The 17,427-nt window shown below is 43.4% G+C and overlaps 1 protein-coding gene across 5 annotated transcripts in view; it reads right to left on the reverse strand.

The window, feature by feature from the left end:
* Positions 1-17,427, reverse strand: part of FRY (FRY microtubule binding protein) — a 653,558-nt gene that overhangs the window by 262,837 nt on the left and 373,294 nt on the right. For all 5 annotated transcript variants that reach the window (XM_073613350.1, XM_073613351.1, XM_073613347.1 and 2 more), the window contains one exon: positions 10,851-10,904. In XM_073613350.1, the coding sequence (XP_073469451.1) occupies positions 10,851-10,904 (54 nt within the window). The remainder of the gene's footprint in view (positions 1-10,850; positions 10,905-17,427) is intronic.

Genomic DNA, 17,427 nt, shown 5'->3' on the forward strand with positions numbered 1-17,427 from the left:
GCTTTTTTGGTGTGACAACTAAAATCAGCCCTTATAAAAAGATCAGATGAGATCAGACCTTCTTAAATCTTTTAAAGAGAGATGCTACTTAAAAATATAAAATGTATTTAGTATTAATATGTCTTTGTCTATTATTTACCTGTACATTGAAAGATGTCATCACACACTCAGGTCCCTATAAACATTGCTTTGTTTATATTCAGCCTGTTTGCAGGTTGCACTGTATAGTGTGTGGAGTAACATGTCAGTAGGCTAGGACTGCAGATCTGGTTGATTCTAATGGTAGCATCTGCCTTTATTAAAACGGAATTGCATTCCACAGGGGTGAATTGTCAGCATAAAGTGCAAGTATGTACTGTACTTGCACATTACAGCACACTTCCTGCTCAGTGTGCCCTCCTCCAGTTCTGACAAATCCAGGCTGAATTTGCCACTTCTTCCACCACCCCCAAACCAGCCATTGGCAATGTAACTCTTATGCTATGCACACACAATCGGATTTTCCGACAACAAAATCCTGGATTTATTTCCGACGGATGTTGGCTGAAACTTGTCTTGCATACACACGGTCGCACAAATGTTGTCGGAAATTCCGAACGTCAAGAACGCGGTGACGTACAACACGTATGTTGTCGGAAATTCCGACAACAAATGTCCGTTGGAGCCTACACACGGTCGGAATTTCCAACAAGCTCACATCGAACATTTGTTGTCGGAAATTCCGATCGTCTGTAAGCGGCATTATACAACTGGGCAAGGGTTATCTTGTCCCAAGCAACTGGCTATTCTTGCCATGCCAAGAATGAGCCAAGGGTGTACACTGCATAGCTAGGAAGCAAAAAAAAAATTGTATTTTTTAGTAAAAAAAAAAACTTTGCCTGATAAAAGAAACTCTAACTACTACTATTTTTCACAGAAGGACTTTAGTTCCACTTTAAAAGGTTAAAGCGTTATTAAATCCAAAAGCAAACATTTATTATATTGCAATTCTTACTAATTCTTAGATGTGTTGGCTGCATTTGTTTTCTTTTTTAAACTTTCTTTCCTTTATTTTCAGCTGGTGATTCAACCAATAAGTCCAAAGGTGCTACTGGTGCCCCTTCATCCAGAGTGGATGCACTCTAATACAAGAGGTGTGTTATTGGCCAGGTCACCAGGTAAAAACAGAAGGAAAAAGGGCTTAAAAAAGAAAACTAATGCAGCCACCACATCTAAGGATTGGTAAGTTGCAATATATTACATTTTTGGTTTTGGGTTTAATACCACTTTAGGCCATATTTTATTTATTACAGGTACTTTTATAGCTCGCAATTTAGGCAGCATTTACATATATATATATATATATATATATATTATATTGTACATTCACATCAGTCCCTATCCTAAAGGTGCTTACAATCTAAGGTCTCTAACTCACATTCATACATACACATACTAGGGCCAATTTAGACAAAAGCCAATTAATCTACCAGCATGTCTTTGGAGTATATATAAATGTAATACACTGTACAGTGGAAGGGTGAACTACTCATTCAATCTGGGAATGCTTGACTGGGGTATTGCCCATGTTACGGCTGCTGTGCCACTTACCCAATTACCCTCACTACTACTTACGACCCCCTTAATAAAACTATAATAACTCAGACCAAACATCTTTCTTTGGGTTTAAATGGCCATAGCAGTCCTTTTAACAAAACAACCATCAATAACAATATATTCTCTTTATTATATTAACATTACATTCACAATTAAACCAAAACATAACATCCTGATGTAACTACCAGCTCTTCTACTAGGGTCTTAGGATATATGAAGGCACACTTGAATGACTAACCAGCTGTATCTGGCACCAAATGTTGCATCTCCACGGCCCCCAGCCGCAACTACACCAACTCGGGGACAATAGTTTAATAATTCTCCAGCCGATACAGCCAGCCAACCAATCCCATATACTTCTGACACTTATTCGGGCAGGAAACCATTCCCGTCTTCAAAAACCCTGCAACCTCTGCCACAGACACCCAGCGTGAAACCTAATGCCTGGGCGTCCCTCTACACCCGAGGGGCTTGCTGGATGCCTTCTTGCAGACTTAAACGCGGTGGGTATTGACCTTTGGTGTTAAAGTGGACCCCGTCCCCTCTCAAAAACAGCCAAGGGTCCTTCTCCAACTCCAATTGTCGAATGGCCAGCCTACCGTTTCAGACAAAAAAAACTTTGCCACCTCCTGGTTAACTTTAATTCTGGCCTTATTGACCCTGTCTACTGATCTGGCCAGACGCCAGGAAGTCCTGGCAACTATGTCTGACCGAATCACAAAAGTGTCAGGGAAAAAGGATTGCAAGAAAATCAAACTTGATATCTCTTACTAGCTCGCGTGAGCAGCGGAGCCCGAGGTCATTGACCCCCCCCCCCCCCCCCCCCCACGTGTAGCAATAGCACATTAGGGGGTCTATCCAACCTGGAATAATGATGCACCTCTGGTAACACCCTGGACCATAACATGCCCAGAACCCCTAACCGTCTCACACTAACTTCACCCCTGGGAAAACCCAACTGCCGACCCCCCGGCCTAACAGCAGCCTTTTTGCCACCCAAAAAACATAGGAGTGGCCCAGGATCCACACCAAGCATTCCGAATCTGAAAAACAGAAAATATAAACATAACAAGCAACAGGAAACCAACCCAACAGAAGGAAAAAAACACATACACAAAAGGGGTAGTGAACCACAAAACAAAAAGGAAAGTGAAATACACATACCAGTGAAGACAGGAACAAAAGGAAAAAACACTAAGAACAAATAACCGCAGAAAACATCAGTACCCCCCCCCACCACCACCACCATTATACACATAAGATTAACCCCCAGGACCCCTATAGCAGATGGGGCCGCACATATAGCCAAAAACGCTGAGACTCCCAGCGATCAATCCTCTGGACCACCCTGTCGTCCAGGCCCCAGCGGGCTGCCTCAGTGGCCGCCCCTGTCCGGAATGAATGTGAGGAGCAATGGGGTACGGTGTATCCAGCCGACAACAAGCATTTCTTAAAGACTGACCCAAATTGGAACTTGGACAACGCGGAGCCATCTGCATGCTTAAAGAAAGGCCGGGGCCCTGCCAGCCTAGCCACCAGCCATTCCCGTACTGCCCGTACCGGACACGCAGGAGAGTCGGGGACCCCTCACAACGCCACCCAGGACCTTTTTCCCCATTGGTCGGTTTTCGAATGAGCAAAGAAACCATCGCCTTGCAGAACCACATCACCGAACTCCAACCCCCCACCCCCATGCTTGGACTGACAAACCAGCTCACTCACTCTCATTGCGCCAAAGAAAGCCAAAACGAATGCCGCTCTAAAGAGCACAACCTCATAAGGTGAACAACAAACTACTTCTAGGCAATCCAAAATAGACCCCAGCATCTCAAAAGAGAGATCCTTAGTAACATCAGACAAGCCGGATAATTTTAACAAAAATACTAAGCTGGCAGTCTTATGATTCAACATGGAGATAGAAGCCCCATCTGTCACGTTGGTATATTGTACATTCACATCAGTCCCTACTCTAAAGGTGCTTACAATCTAAGGTTTCTAACTCACATTCATACATACACATACTAGGGCCAATTTAGACCAGAGCCAGGTAATCTACCAGCATGTCTTTGGAGTATATATAAATGTAATACACACATCCTGTACAGTGGAAGGGTGAACTACTCATTCAATATGGGAATGCTTTAGTGATCTTTGATAATGCAAATTCCGTAATACACAACAGAATGTCAAGGACTTAAAGCGGAGTTTCACACATTTTTAAGTTTATTAAAAGTCAGCAGCTACAAAAAGGTGTAGCTGCTGACTTTTATTAAACAGACACTCACCTGTCCCACGGTCCAGCAATGCGGCTGCCCAAAGCCTCGCTTCTCTCCCCCTCCTCGCCGCGGCGCCTGCATTGCTAGTGTGGGCACATGTGAAGCCGCAAGCTGTCACAGCCGGGTGCGCACTGCAAATGCGTGAGTCGCGCTGCGCTTTCTTAGTGACCAGGCAATCTTCTGGGGCCTGTGACATGTCCCAGAAGATTGCAGAGAGGGAGGGAGCGAGGAGGCGTCGCCTAGGCGGTGAGGTGAGGACACCAGGAAGTGGGAGCTGGGTACCTGTCAAAACTAGGTACCCGCTCCCCCCCCCCCCCCAAAAAAAAAAAAAAAATTATTACATGCCAAATGCGGCATGTAAGGGGGAGAGGAGTGCTTAAAGAGGAAGTTCCACTTTTGGGAGGAACTCAGCTTTAACTAAACTTCAGCTTGGGCTGTCCTCTTCCAGTAGTAAATAGTCTGTTTTCACAGTGATTACATGACTGCAGGTTAGTATGGAAATCATCATTTAAAGCTTGTTTTCTCAGTTCGGATCTGCTCCCTACACGGCACAGGGCAGACAGGCCTAATGTAAACAAAGCAATGCTTACAATGACCTGGACTTTTGATAACAGCATTCAAAAAAAAAAAAAGCATGGAAAGTTAAACCAGAGGAAAGAGGTGATATTTCATAGCCGATTTGCAGTCCTTGGTCTACTAAAGCTAGAAATACACGCAGTTTTTTGTTTTTTTTTTTTTTTTTTTTTTTTGTTCGACCAGCGGGTTAAAATGGGAAAAAAAATGGGATCTCTCCTGCTGAGCTATTGTATTCTGACAGTGGGACCCCCCCCATCCATCAGAATACACAGGTCAGTGCTTGCTACCATTGGCTGCAACAGCCGATCGAATAGTGGTTTTCGAGCAAGACCATTCCACAGAAGCCAGGCGTTATGTTAACAAACAGCAGTACACATATTCTGAAAGTCAGCCAGTTCCTGCTGAATTGGCCAACTCTCGGTTTGTGTGCAAGGAAAAAAGTTGACGTGTTTTAATAGAACAGTTCTCTAAAGTGCTATCCTGGTCAGTCAAATCACTGTAAAGTGTTACTAAACCCAGGACCCTGCATTCACTATATCTGGTCTCCCACAGTATATAGAACATGGAAATGCAATTATTTTAGTAAATAAACTGCCAAATACCTTTTATTATCAGCAGTATATACAGGTAGTCCTCGAGTTACATATGTTCGACTTAGAAACGACTCCTGCTTACAAACATAGGATGACAACAGGAAGTGAGAGGAAATCTACCCCTAGAAAGGGGAAATTCTCTCCTGTAAGAGTTATCACTGAAGCTTTATCACCAATGCTTGTTTCCACAACAACTCAAAACTTGCAAAATAAAATTGTCATTAGGACAGAAAGTGAGGTGAAATCTTTTGAATGGGGGCACAAACAGCAAAACAAACGTTACAGGGGTGTTAACCCTTCCCTATGCTATCCAAAAGACATAACAATTCATTTTTGGGCTGGAGTTACATTTAAAAAATGTACTTGTTCTAACTTGCATACAAATTCAACTTAAGAACAAACCTACAGAACTTGTTTGTAACCCATAAGCCTGTAGCAGTCTTGTGACTTCTATCGGTGTCTGATTAAAGCTTGTAAAAGGAGTTTTCATTTTCCTCTGTCTGTCATATAAGGCTGCACGACCCCTGACCTTCTGTGTGGACAGTGCTGATTGGCTCTGTGTTAATCACATGCATCCTCCCAAAAAAAAAAAAAAAAACTCTCTAGCAATACACACCAAACTGAGCATGTGCAGAGTGACTCCAAAGGTTCTGTCTCATCAGGAGATGGATTGGGGACAGTGGAAAAAGGGAAGGATCAGAGAAGACAAGACCAAACAGCCTTTTTACACAATGCAGAGGATTAACCCCTTAGGGTCCACAGTGAATATAACAAGCATGTTTTACTGCATATACAGACCGATTTTACTGTTGTGGGTTTAATAACATTTTAAATTAACGGGAAGTAAAAGACTGAACGCTGTGTGAAGAGCTATAAAAACAAGCAGAGAACACAATAGTATATGACAGCTGCCTAATACTGCACCTTTTTACCATAGAAAACTACACCTCTGACGGTACTGGCCGGGGCCAGTTCTTCAGCTCACAGCTGTCAAATGAGTGCATTACATGAGTGATACGAACATCTGATAAGATCCCAAATCACAGGAAGTGAACAAAATGCTGGCAGACTCTCCTAAACTAACAAGTATGTGCAAAAAGAGCAAATCATTCTTTATTAAACAGAGGGATTATTATATTTGGCTCAGTGGAGTCTGCTTACTTCATAGCGTATCTTAAAAGTCACCAGACTATAAACATGTAAGATTCTGGAACAGTACCGAGGCGACACTCTCTGCCGATTACAGAACAAATAACTTCATTGACTATAGCTGAGCTTGTAACAACAGAAGTGCCAAAATATGATGCTTCTGTGCATACTACTGGGACTCTGACAATATATTGTATTGAAGGGAAATGAGCTCATATTTTGAAATGTTCCAGCGTTTACCTAAACTTTAAAATTTAAATCCACAGCGTGCCCTGTAGCAATTATAGTATGAAAATATTCACAGCATACATGCACGTCTTGGCAGAATGAAGTTTACATAGTAAGGTAGAATAAAGACACCAGTCCATCCAGTTCAACCTGAGTGTGGGTGCGTGTCTACAATTGTCCCTACCCCTGTACATTGTCTCTCATTAAGATGCTCATCTATCATTATTTAAGGTACCCATATAGCGCCATCAATTTACACAGCGCTCCACACATACGTCGCACACTCACATCGGTCCCTACCCTCAAGGAGCCCACAATCCAAGGTCCCCAATTCACACTCATATACTAGGGCCAATTTTTTGGACAGAAGCCAATTAACCTACCAGCATGTCTTTGGAGTGTGGGAGGAAACCGGAGTACCCGGAGGAAACCCACGCAGGCACAGGGAGAACATGCAAACTCCAGGCAGGTAGTGTCGTGGTTGGGATTCAAACCAGTGTCCCTTTTTACTGCTAGGTGAGAGTGCTACCCTACTACACCACTGTGCTGCCCTAAGTTTGTAAACTTACTTTGTGAGGATTTCCACACATTTACTTCCTTGAATTCTGTGACACGTAGTCACTATGTCCTGTACATAGGCACTGCTGTGTCACACATTTCACAGAGCCTGTCTTCTGAACTACAGAGGTGTTGGGAGGAGGAGTTTTAGGAGGCGCAGTCAGTACAGGTATTACTGCTTGCAGTCAGCAAAGTACCATGGGATACGTAGTCTTTTAAATTGTGAACATAAACAGCAGCGGGTCTTCTGTAAAGCATGCAGGGAATCCAGGAAGTTGTGGAAAAAGACAGCCAGGGCCCCTAAATTGCAATCCTCAGTAAAGGATAAAGCCCATCCTACTAGCAAAGGGGAGGCAAATTCAAGCCATCTTGGGGGTTATCTTTAACCCCTTCCCGCCCGTGCTATAGCCGGAAGATGGCTACATCATGGGCTTAATTTGCCGGAAGGGCGTACATGGACGTCCTCCTGTGATCGCACTGCACTTCGGACTCAGCTGGTCACAGATCAGGGTTAAGGGCCAATCGCAGCGGCCCTTTACCACATGGTTAGCTGTGTCCAATGACAGCTGATCACAGAAGTAAACACAAGCCGGTTATCGGCTTTTCTTTTCTTAGGGCAAAATGACAGAGTCTCTTTACTGGGCTCTGTCATGCTGCAAACTAATGGTGAAAGAAATTACTGATGGAGCGCTGTCATTACCAAACTCATGTGATGTATACAGGCACCAGGTCAATGACCTACTGAATAGCCAATGGCTCAGACTTGCTAGAGCATACGAGTAGAAATGTGCAGTTTTTATAAGACCCTTCTCAAATAAATGTTTTGTTCTATGATGGATTCACTTTAACAGGCACTCTCACACACAGTCAAATCTTTAACCCCAATGAACTCCCAGACTGTCCACAAGAGAGAGTTTCATGATGGTGTCATAGACCCAACTATGAGTAAGGCAATTGTCATCACCAATTTTCACAGCTGATTTATACAATATATACTTATCTGCTAGTCCAGAAAAGCTCACACCGGGAGGTGGACATAACTAATACCCTATCTTTCTTGCAGTGATCATCAGCCTGAGCTTTTTACATTTTCAGTAGCAATAAAGGCCCCTTGGTCCATGTGACATACATACATAAGCCACTTTTTAGTCCCACTGAAGGCTCAGTGGTGACCAGAAGTAAAACGATCACTAAGTCAATTCATCACAATCTGACAGGAGGCATTAATAAGTGCTTCGACCATAGAGGGGTGCCATCGTCCTTCAGTTTGGCACAAGGCCCAGACACCACTTCCTGTGACAGGAGCAGCGAATATTTATCCTTCTTCTGGCAACAGGCCCATATAATTACTCTTCTCCACAGAAGTGTCACGATGCACACGCACTAATACCTTACACAGTCAAAACAACAAAGCTTCATTTCATGTTGTTTTACTTCTTACAGCAAAATAACCTCTCCATGGCAATAGACAGGTTCTCACTGGGACTGGAATGGTCTACAACAACACTCCAAATGTAGATTAGAGGGGTACATGAATCAATACAGAATCCTACATTAAAGCAATGTCATGCCTTTGTCTGACTAATGGCATTCTTAAATGGCACCTGGAAGGAGAATAGTAAGTGAGCTGTCATTGCATACTTGTTCTGGCAAGGTCCCGGAGCTGGGAGTTTGACTTCACTACCCATTGAATCATTGATCCAGGATATGCAGCCAGTGTAGGTGAAAATTCTGAACTCCCATTCACTTGGTCATTGATACGTTAGATTGTAAAATAAATAAATTCATAGGTCTGGAACTTTCACCCAAAAAAAACAATAAAAAATAAGGCTAACCATCGCTGTTACCAAAGACCTCAAAGCCAGTGAGGCTCTGAGCCAGCTCATCTTTTTATGTCATGGCTCACTGACAATCATAAGAAAGTGACAGAATAGTTGTCCTACAGCTTTACTAACATAGGAGGCAGGCATCATATTCCCCTAGCATCAGATGTTTGTGTCACAGGTTTACATACATCGGGGGCCAGAAGTATATAACGACACTACAAGCTGTTATTATTATCTAGCACAGTGGGCTCCAAACTGTGGCCCTTTGCTTGCCTTTATCCAGCACTTGGGACATCATAGGTGTGCGCACAGGGTGTGCCAGGTGTGCCCAGGCACACCCTAATCACTCTTTACAGCACAGATTCCCCCTACTGCCCTGGCTCCTTCTTCCTGCAGCGCTACCAGCTTCCCTCCTCTCCTGCCAGCTGTTGCTGCAAGGATGTTTAGGATGAGTGGAGAAAGGGGCCAGTAAATATGTAATTGACCATCCCCTTCCCTTTCTGAAAGAACATTGTGAGTGATCAGTAGTGTGCGCTTGAGCTTTTCAGTGCACACCCTAATGCAATAGACTGCGCACACCTATATGGGACATTATTCCTCTCACTGATACAAGGCACTATTCCTCCCTCTGACACTAACAATGGGGTATTATTCCTCCCACTGACACCAACATCGGGGCACTATTCTCCCCACTGACACCAACGATGGGGGCAATATTCTCCCCACTGACACCAACAATGGGGGTACTATTCTCCCCACTGACACCAACAATGGGGGTACTATTCTCCCCACTGATACCAACAATGGGGGTACTATTCTCCCCACTGACACCAACAATGGGGGTACTATTCTCCCCACTGACACCAACAATGGGGGTACTATTCTCCCCACTGACACCAACAATGGGGGTACTATTCTCCCCACTGACACCAACAATGGGGGTACTATTCTCCCCACTGATACCAACAATGGGGGTACTATTCTCCCCACTGACACCAACAATGGGGGTACTATTCTCCCCACTGACACCAACAATGGGGGCACTATTCTCCCCACCTATACCAGTGATGGGGCACGATTCCTGCTCCTAACCACAGGGGCGCTATGTATTTATTTTTATTTATTTTTTCTTCAGGTACTGTATGTGTACATCATGGTTCCTGCTTATCATAAGTGAAAGTGAAAATGTAACTGTATCCAAACAAAAAGTTTATATATTATAACGTACTGATCCTCATTTTCTTTCACTTGTGATCGTGTCAGTAAGACACTTCCTGTCCTAGGGTGGAAACTCTCACGCAGAACTACAGAACATCCCCTCTCCTTAATGCCAGTGGGAAGGTGTTCTGTAGGGTGAAATGGGTAATACTGCTTGAGATAACATTGCAGAACAGCACAGGATTACTGACTAGATCAATAGTTTTTTTTTTCTTTTCTTGCACTTATAGAACAGATATAAAAAAAAAAAAAAAAAAAAAAAAAAACCCTTCAATGCAATATTTAACAGATCAAAATGAAGCAAATATGGAAAGTTTATTGTTAAGAGTTTACATACACTTTAAACCACAGCCAACAAATTATTCTGGAGGTGTGGTTTAGGAAGTCAGCTAATTTGCATAAAACCTGCCATCTTGGATTTAAGACTTGATACAAAGTTGTAAAAAATAAAGCAAGTTCTGCCATTTAAAATGATACAAATGCATACCCCCCAACTTTTTTAAATGGGAACGAGGGACACCTATTAGCAAAAGTATTTAGGCAAAGGACACACCCCCTGCTACACCCACTCAAAGAAAAATTATACAAAAAAAAAAAAAAAAAAGGTTAAACCCACAAGGGCTTTTTTACCACTACTATTCCCTTTTATTGGCTTTTGGAATTTACAAATGCAGCAATTTAGAAATTGGATGAAAGATTTAGCACTGGGAAACACGACTTTGTTCCAGATCAGGGACAGTCCCTCTAAATCAGGGACAGTTGGGAGCTATGCAAATGGCTTTGTTTAGGTTTAAGTTCTTTTCAATCCTCAAGGTGTATTTCAAACTTACTTGATCAAACTGTGGGTCCTCTCCTCTTTGCAGAGATTTTGTTAATGGCTTCTCCTGCAAAGAAAACGTAAGCAGGTCACAAACAGGGTACATTAGTCAACAGTTTGCATAATTCAGTAATTACATGTTGATCAGTAGGAAATTGTGGAAGTGTGACCATCTCTGGCACCTGATATAACACTTCTTTTTCCCCTCATCAGTACTGCCCATGCTGCAATCATAAAGGCCTTTTCAGAAGACATGAGAGGCAGGCGTTTACCTCCGCTGCTTCCACTACATCTACATCCATCAACACCAAAGCAGGGAACCACCCAAAAAAAAAAGTACAGAATGTCAATTTAAAAAGGCTACTAAGAGATGTTGAAACAAAGTTCAATACCTTTTTTGAATGCAACTTTTCATAAATGCAGCTAATCTCTTATTCCTTATTAATCCCAAATATCTGTGGTTGCTTCCCAGACAGTATGAGGGAGATTTACTAAAACTGGAGCATTCAGAATCTGGTGCAGCTGTGCATGGTAGCTTCTAACTTCAGCTTGTCCAAATAGGCTTTGACAAAAGAAACCTGGAAGCTGATGTTAGTAAATCTCCCCCTATATGTCACATAGCCCGTTGTAGTTTAATGTCAATCCAATTGTTTAGGTCACACATAGCCAAGGATGATGGGCTTGTACACTAAAATTATGTTATCACTTACTATATACACACAAACATTTTGCCTTGCATTTCTATTTTAAACGGAATGGGTTGTTTTACAAGGGTAAGGGTTCACAAATACTTTAAAGCACCATACATGTAGGCTCACTGTGGCTTACGAATTGGGCAGACTGAAAAAATACTTATGGGAGAGTTCTGTCCAGTCTTGCCTGTGATCTGGGATGTCCCATATGATGGGCTCACTCCTACCATCACTACAACAAGCGCTCTCCCTCTTCCAGGTATTGTTCATGAGCAGTGCACTCTGCATCCCTTGTCAGCAGCACTGATCTCTGTCACCACCACGATTCCAATGATGCTGGGATCACGCCCATCTTATGAGGCATCCAAGATCACAGGCAGGACTGCATGGATCTTTCCCATTAGTACTTTTTTTTTTTTTTTTTTGCAGCCAGGCTGCGGGTAAGCCTCGATGTGCCTACAGGTATGGCACTTCTTTAAGTTCACTTTCTCAATCAACATTGACTATTTTTAATCCTTAGGCCCCTTTCACACTGGGGCGGTTTGCAGGCGTTATTGCGCTAAAAATAGCGCCTGAAAACCGACCTAAAACTGCTGCTACTGTTTCTCCAGTGTGAAAGCCGAGGGCTTTCACACTGAAGCGGTGCGCTGGCAGGAGAGAAAAAAAAACTCCTGCAAACAGCATCTTTGGAGCGGTGAAGGAGCGCTGTATTCACCGCTCCTAAACCGCTCCTGCCCATTGAAATCAATGGGGCAGCACGGCTATACCGCCGCTGTAGCGGCGCTATGCGAGCGGTTTTAAGCCTTTTTCGGCTGCCAGTGGGGGTTAAAATCGCACCGCTAGCGGCCGAATACTGCAGCTAAAACGACGGTAAAGCGCCGCTAAAAATAGCGCCGTTTTACCACCGATGCCCCCACCGCCCCAGTGTGAAAGGGGCATTATGCTGCTAGCACTAGTAAATAGGTAAAATCAGATTGTTTTAATTTTTATTTTACATTTCTTCAGTTACTTCCTGGTTTATGGCCTAGACCAAAAAGATATCATACATCCCAGAAGTTTTCGTGTGCATTTTTTTTTCTTGCTGCAGGAGGGGTTTCTCCGCCAAACACACTCTCCTGCCTGGATGCCTGAGCCAAGGGCAGATGAATTCCAGGAAGTAAATGCTGCACGGATCATCTACTCTTAATCAAAATGGCTACAGCCAGAAATACTAGGGGAGTGTTTTTCAAAGTGATTTCTCAGCAAAGTAAACCATGGGGACATGGATGGATGGATGGATGGATGGGTGAGTTTGCACTGAATGTTAAAAATAAATGAAATAATGTTCTCGGTTTGTGGTGCCCAGATGCAGTGTAGTTCTGCTTTAAATTAAAACTCCAAATTTTAAAGTGGTTCTAGGGACGCACACAGCCTGGCTTGGGAGGAAGACTCCATGTGTGTCACCACAGGAAGCGGCTTCATATGGTGGCACACTCAGAAGGGGAGTAGCCAAAAGCCCTGGCGGAGGACCACAGAAGAGTAGGTTCGGAGCCGCTCTGTGCTATACCATTGCAATGACATGTTTATTATTTTAAATTTAAAAAAAAATACTCTTTACAACTGCTTTAAAGCTTCACAGTGGGCCCGATGACCGCATAGTAAATTTTATTACAAAGGTGAACTTAGCTATGAAATGAAGCTTTATTTCAAGAAAACTGATAACTCCTGATAACATTTTCCAAAGGGCTGTAGGAAAATGTTACACTTTTGTAAACACACATTTGCTTAGTAGATCATATACATACAACATACAGTATTTAAATATGATCATAAAAACGTAGCACATAAATCAATACTGTACAGACAGGGAAACATGAGAAAACAGAAAATAGATCTACAGTACACAGAGATGCAATGCAGGAGCACGAGGTAAACAAGGAAAACAAGCCAAGGAAAACAGTCCAGGTGAAATTCCTATCTCCTCAAGGTCAGTTCTGCTGGAGCTGGGCCAAAACTGGAGAAACCCACCAGCTGCTTGTGGCTATCCAGAGATAAGACAGACTTCTGTTCAGCTGCTGAGACTAACAAAGCACCACATAAAATGATCTCGCTTTCTTAGTTAAAAGGGTTGTAAACCCTCGTGTTTTTTCACCTTAATGCATCCTATGGCTGTGACCGGCCACCCAACAGGTGTTTTTTTTTACCCGAGCCCTGGAACTTCATCCAGCTGGGACGCGCTCTTCCTCTACCCGGGGTTCTCGCCTCTTGATTGGATAGATTGATAGCAGCACAGCCATTGGCTCCCGATGCTTGTCAATCAAATCCAATGACGTGGGCGCCGGGGCCGAGTCATACATTCGGTGGCTATGGACGCCGAATGATGGACTCGGGAGCACGCCTGCAAGGTAACCCCCCAGGAGAGCGCTTCTCCTAGGGGGTTATCTGATGTGAGAAGGCGCCACGAGAGCCGCCGGGGGACCCCAGATGACGGTCTTCGGGGGCCACTCTGTTCAAATCGAGCTGCACAGTGTAGGTAAGTATGACATGTTTGTTATTTTTTTTTTTTTTTTAATAAACAAAGCTGTACAATTACTTTAAGAGCCGGTTCACACGGGGGCGACTTGCCTCCCGTTCTGTACAATGGAACCGTTCTAATCAGAGCGACGCAAGTCGCTCCGACTTAGAAGAAAGGTTCCTGTACTACTTTGGGGGAGACTTGCATAGACTTCTATACAGAAGTCGTCTTGCAAGTCGCCGCGGCAGTCGTGTGCAGGTCGCCTCGGTGAGGCGACCTGCAAGTCGTGCCGCTTCTAATGTGAACCGGCGCTTAAGAGGTAAATGCTTGCCACACAATTATCTTTGGATTACTAACATTTATTTTTTTTTTGGTAAAGCATTAATATACTGTAACTGTAAGTCGGCAATGAGGTTTGTAAAAATTCTGGCAATTATTATTATTATTTCAGGTACTTGTATAGCACCGTCAATTTACGCAGCGCTTTACATATATATACACATTTTACATTCACATCAGTCCCTATACTCAAGGAGCTTACAATCTAAGGTCCCTAACTCACGTTCATGCATACACATACTAGGGACAATGTAGACCGGATCCAATTAACCTACCAATGGATCCAAGTGACGTTATAGATTAAAGGATTATATTCACCTCTTCAGTGCTCCCCTCACTGAGGGAAAAGTGACAGGGGAAATGCTTCCTTCTGCCTGCAGCAGGCTGATGACATCATTAGCCTAGGCAAAAATCACTACTGCTTATTGGTCAAATATTTTCCTTCTATTTTCCCAAGATGATTCTGTTTGTGTATATTGTGACATATCGAGAAGTGCTGACTTGTAAGATCAATGAAAGGCCCACTTTAAAGTGGTATTAAACCCAAAACCAAAATGTAATATATTGCAGCTTACCAATCATTAGATGTGGTGGCTGCACTAGTTTTCTTTTTTTAGGCTTTTCACCTGGTGACCTGGCTAGTAACACACCTCCTGTATTCTAATATTTGTATGCCTGCACTGAGGTCGAAAAAAGTGTCTATTAGAAAACAACAATAAAGTGCTACAAACTAGTGCATGGGCTGTTGCTGGTGAAAAAAAAAAAAAAAAAGCGTATGGTCCCTTCAAATGATATATATGCAGATCCCCAGCGCTGTCCCCTAAAGTTATACAATATATACTTATACTGGATCTTTCTATGCGTGGTTCCTCCTACACCCAAATTCTTCCTTCCTGTCTAGACCCCATCTTAGGTAGACTCCAACTTAGGTAAGATGGAGTCTAGACAGGAAGGAAGAATTAGGCTATGTTTCCACTATTGCGTCCCCAAAGTTGCGCGATTTTGCCGCGATTTGAAGCAATGCCTGTATCTATGGACCTCAAGTCGCATCAAAGTGGGACCAAAGTAGTGCAGGGACTACTTTGAAGTCGCTGCGACTTGAAGTCGCACAGATATGAACGGTACTCATTGGAAATCATGGGATACAATTTGTCATGCGACTTTTCAGTCCCAAGTCGAATGAAAAGTCGCACTAGTGGAAACAGAGCCTTAGGGTGTAGGATGAACGAATTATCTAAAGATCCAGTAATCACCGGTGTCCCCAGCCTTTGAAGATGCCCAGTGGGAGGGTGAAATGGATTAGGTGGGAACTTCCGGTGACGTCACGATCGGTGCTTAACCACGCACGCTACTCTGCTGGTTCTGGTCCTGTACTGGCATTACATGCTTGTTTACACAGGAAACTTGTGAGTGGGAAGTTTGTATTTTTTTAATCTTTTTAACAATAAAACAGAATTACACTATGGAGATTTCTCTACCTCTTTATGTGACCGTTAACCCCTTCAGATCCGCGCTATAGCTGAATGACGGCTACAGCGCGGATCTGCTTTGCCGGGAGTACATCTATTGACGTCCTTCCCTTTGCATACTCGCCACGCCCCCCCTGAAGGACACGCGCGGCGTGCACTGTGATCACCCGAGTCAATGAGCCTTGGGTGATCACAGATCGGAGTAAGCGTCGATCCCGACCCCTTACCTTACGTGATGTAAACAGAAGATCGGTAATCGTTTTTTTTTTTTTCTTCTCACGCTGATAGCGTGAGGAGAAAAAAAAGCCGATCACCGGCTTCTGTTGAAGGGACATCGGTCCCGAAGAGGAAGAGGCGAATCCGCCTCATATGTGCCCACCAGTACTGCCTGCCAGTGCCACAAATCAGTGCCCAATCAGTGCCCACCAGTACATAAGTGCCAGCAATCAGTGCCACCTATCAATGCCCATGAGTGCCACCTATCAATGCCCACCAGTGGTGCCAATCAGTGCCTCATCAGTGCCACCTAGCAGTGCTGCCTATCAGTGTCACCTACCAGTGCCAATAAGTGCCCATCACTGCCACCCATCAGTGCCATCACTGCCACCCATCAGTGCCACCTATCAGTGCCACCTATTAGTGGCCTTCAGTGCCACCTCATCAGTGCCCATCAATGCAGCCTATCAGTGCCCATCAGTGTAGCCTCATCAGCGTACATCAATGAAGGAGAAAATTTACCTGTTTGCAAAATTTATTAACAAAATATAAAACGGTTTTGTATTTTTTTAAAGAAAATTCGGCAATTTTTAATTTTTTTAACAAAAAATAAAAAACCCAGAGGTGATCAAATACCACCAAAAGAAAGCTCTATTTGTAGAAAAAAAAAGATAAAAAATTTAATTTGGGTACAGTGTTGTATAACTGCGCAATTGTCATTCAAAGAGTGACAGTGCTAAAAGCTGAAAATTGGTCTGGGCGGGGGGGGGTTTAAGTGCCCAGTAAGCAAGTGGTTAACCTGCCATCCTATTGAGAGAAGTGGATGAGCTAGAGAAACGGCATTGAGCATCTAAGATGGGTGTATTCACATTTATAATCTGTGAAGGAGCTGAAAAAATGACATCAGAGCATTCATCTGTGACAGGCGCATTTAAACTCATAATGTGGTGAGTGAGGGCACAAAAGGGGAGCACATAAGATTTGAAGCACTGATTGCACTTTGAAGAAAGTACTATTGCACTTTGTTGGGAGGACTTGTTAATGATTTTTTGCACAACTTAATTTCATGAACTAATAGTTTTTTTATGATTTATGGTGTATTTGTATGAATTTTATAATTTAAAGAGGACAGTGCTGGGGATCTGCATATACAGTATAACACCTGCTGTATTAGAGTGCCTACTCACTAGATGAAGGTGCAAAAGAGACACCTTTGGACAGCAGCATTTTCAGTCTAAAGAGGGCCGTACACACAGGTTGAATATCGGGTGTCATTGGCTGGTTTAATAGCAACCTACTGACATTCAGCCTGTGTGTACTGCAGCCAGTCCGAAAGAAGCCGGCTATTCGTACCAGAATAAGGAAAGGGATGGTCGGCAC

The sequence above is a fragment of the Aquarana catesbeiana genome, linkage group LG02 (genome assembly GCF_042186555.1).
Source record: "Aquarana catesbeiana isolate 2022-GZ linkage group LG02, ASM4218655v1, whole genome shotgun sequence".
In the NCBI taxonomy this organism is placed as follows: domain Eukaryota; kingdom Metazoa; phylum Chordata; class Amphibia; order Anura; family Ranidae; genus Aquarana; species Aquarana catesbeiana.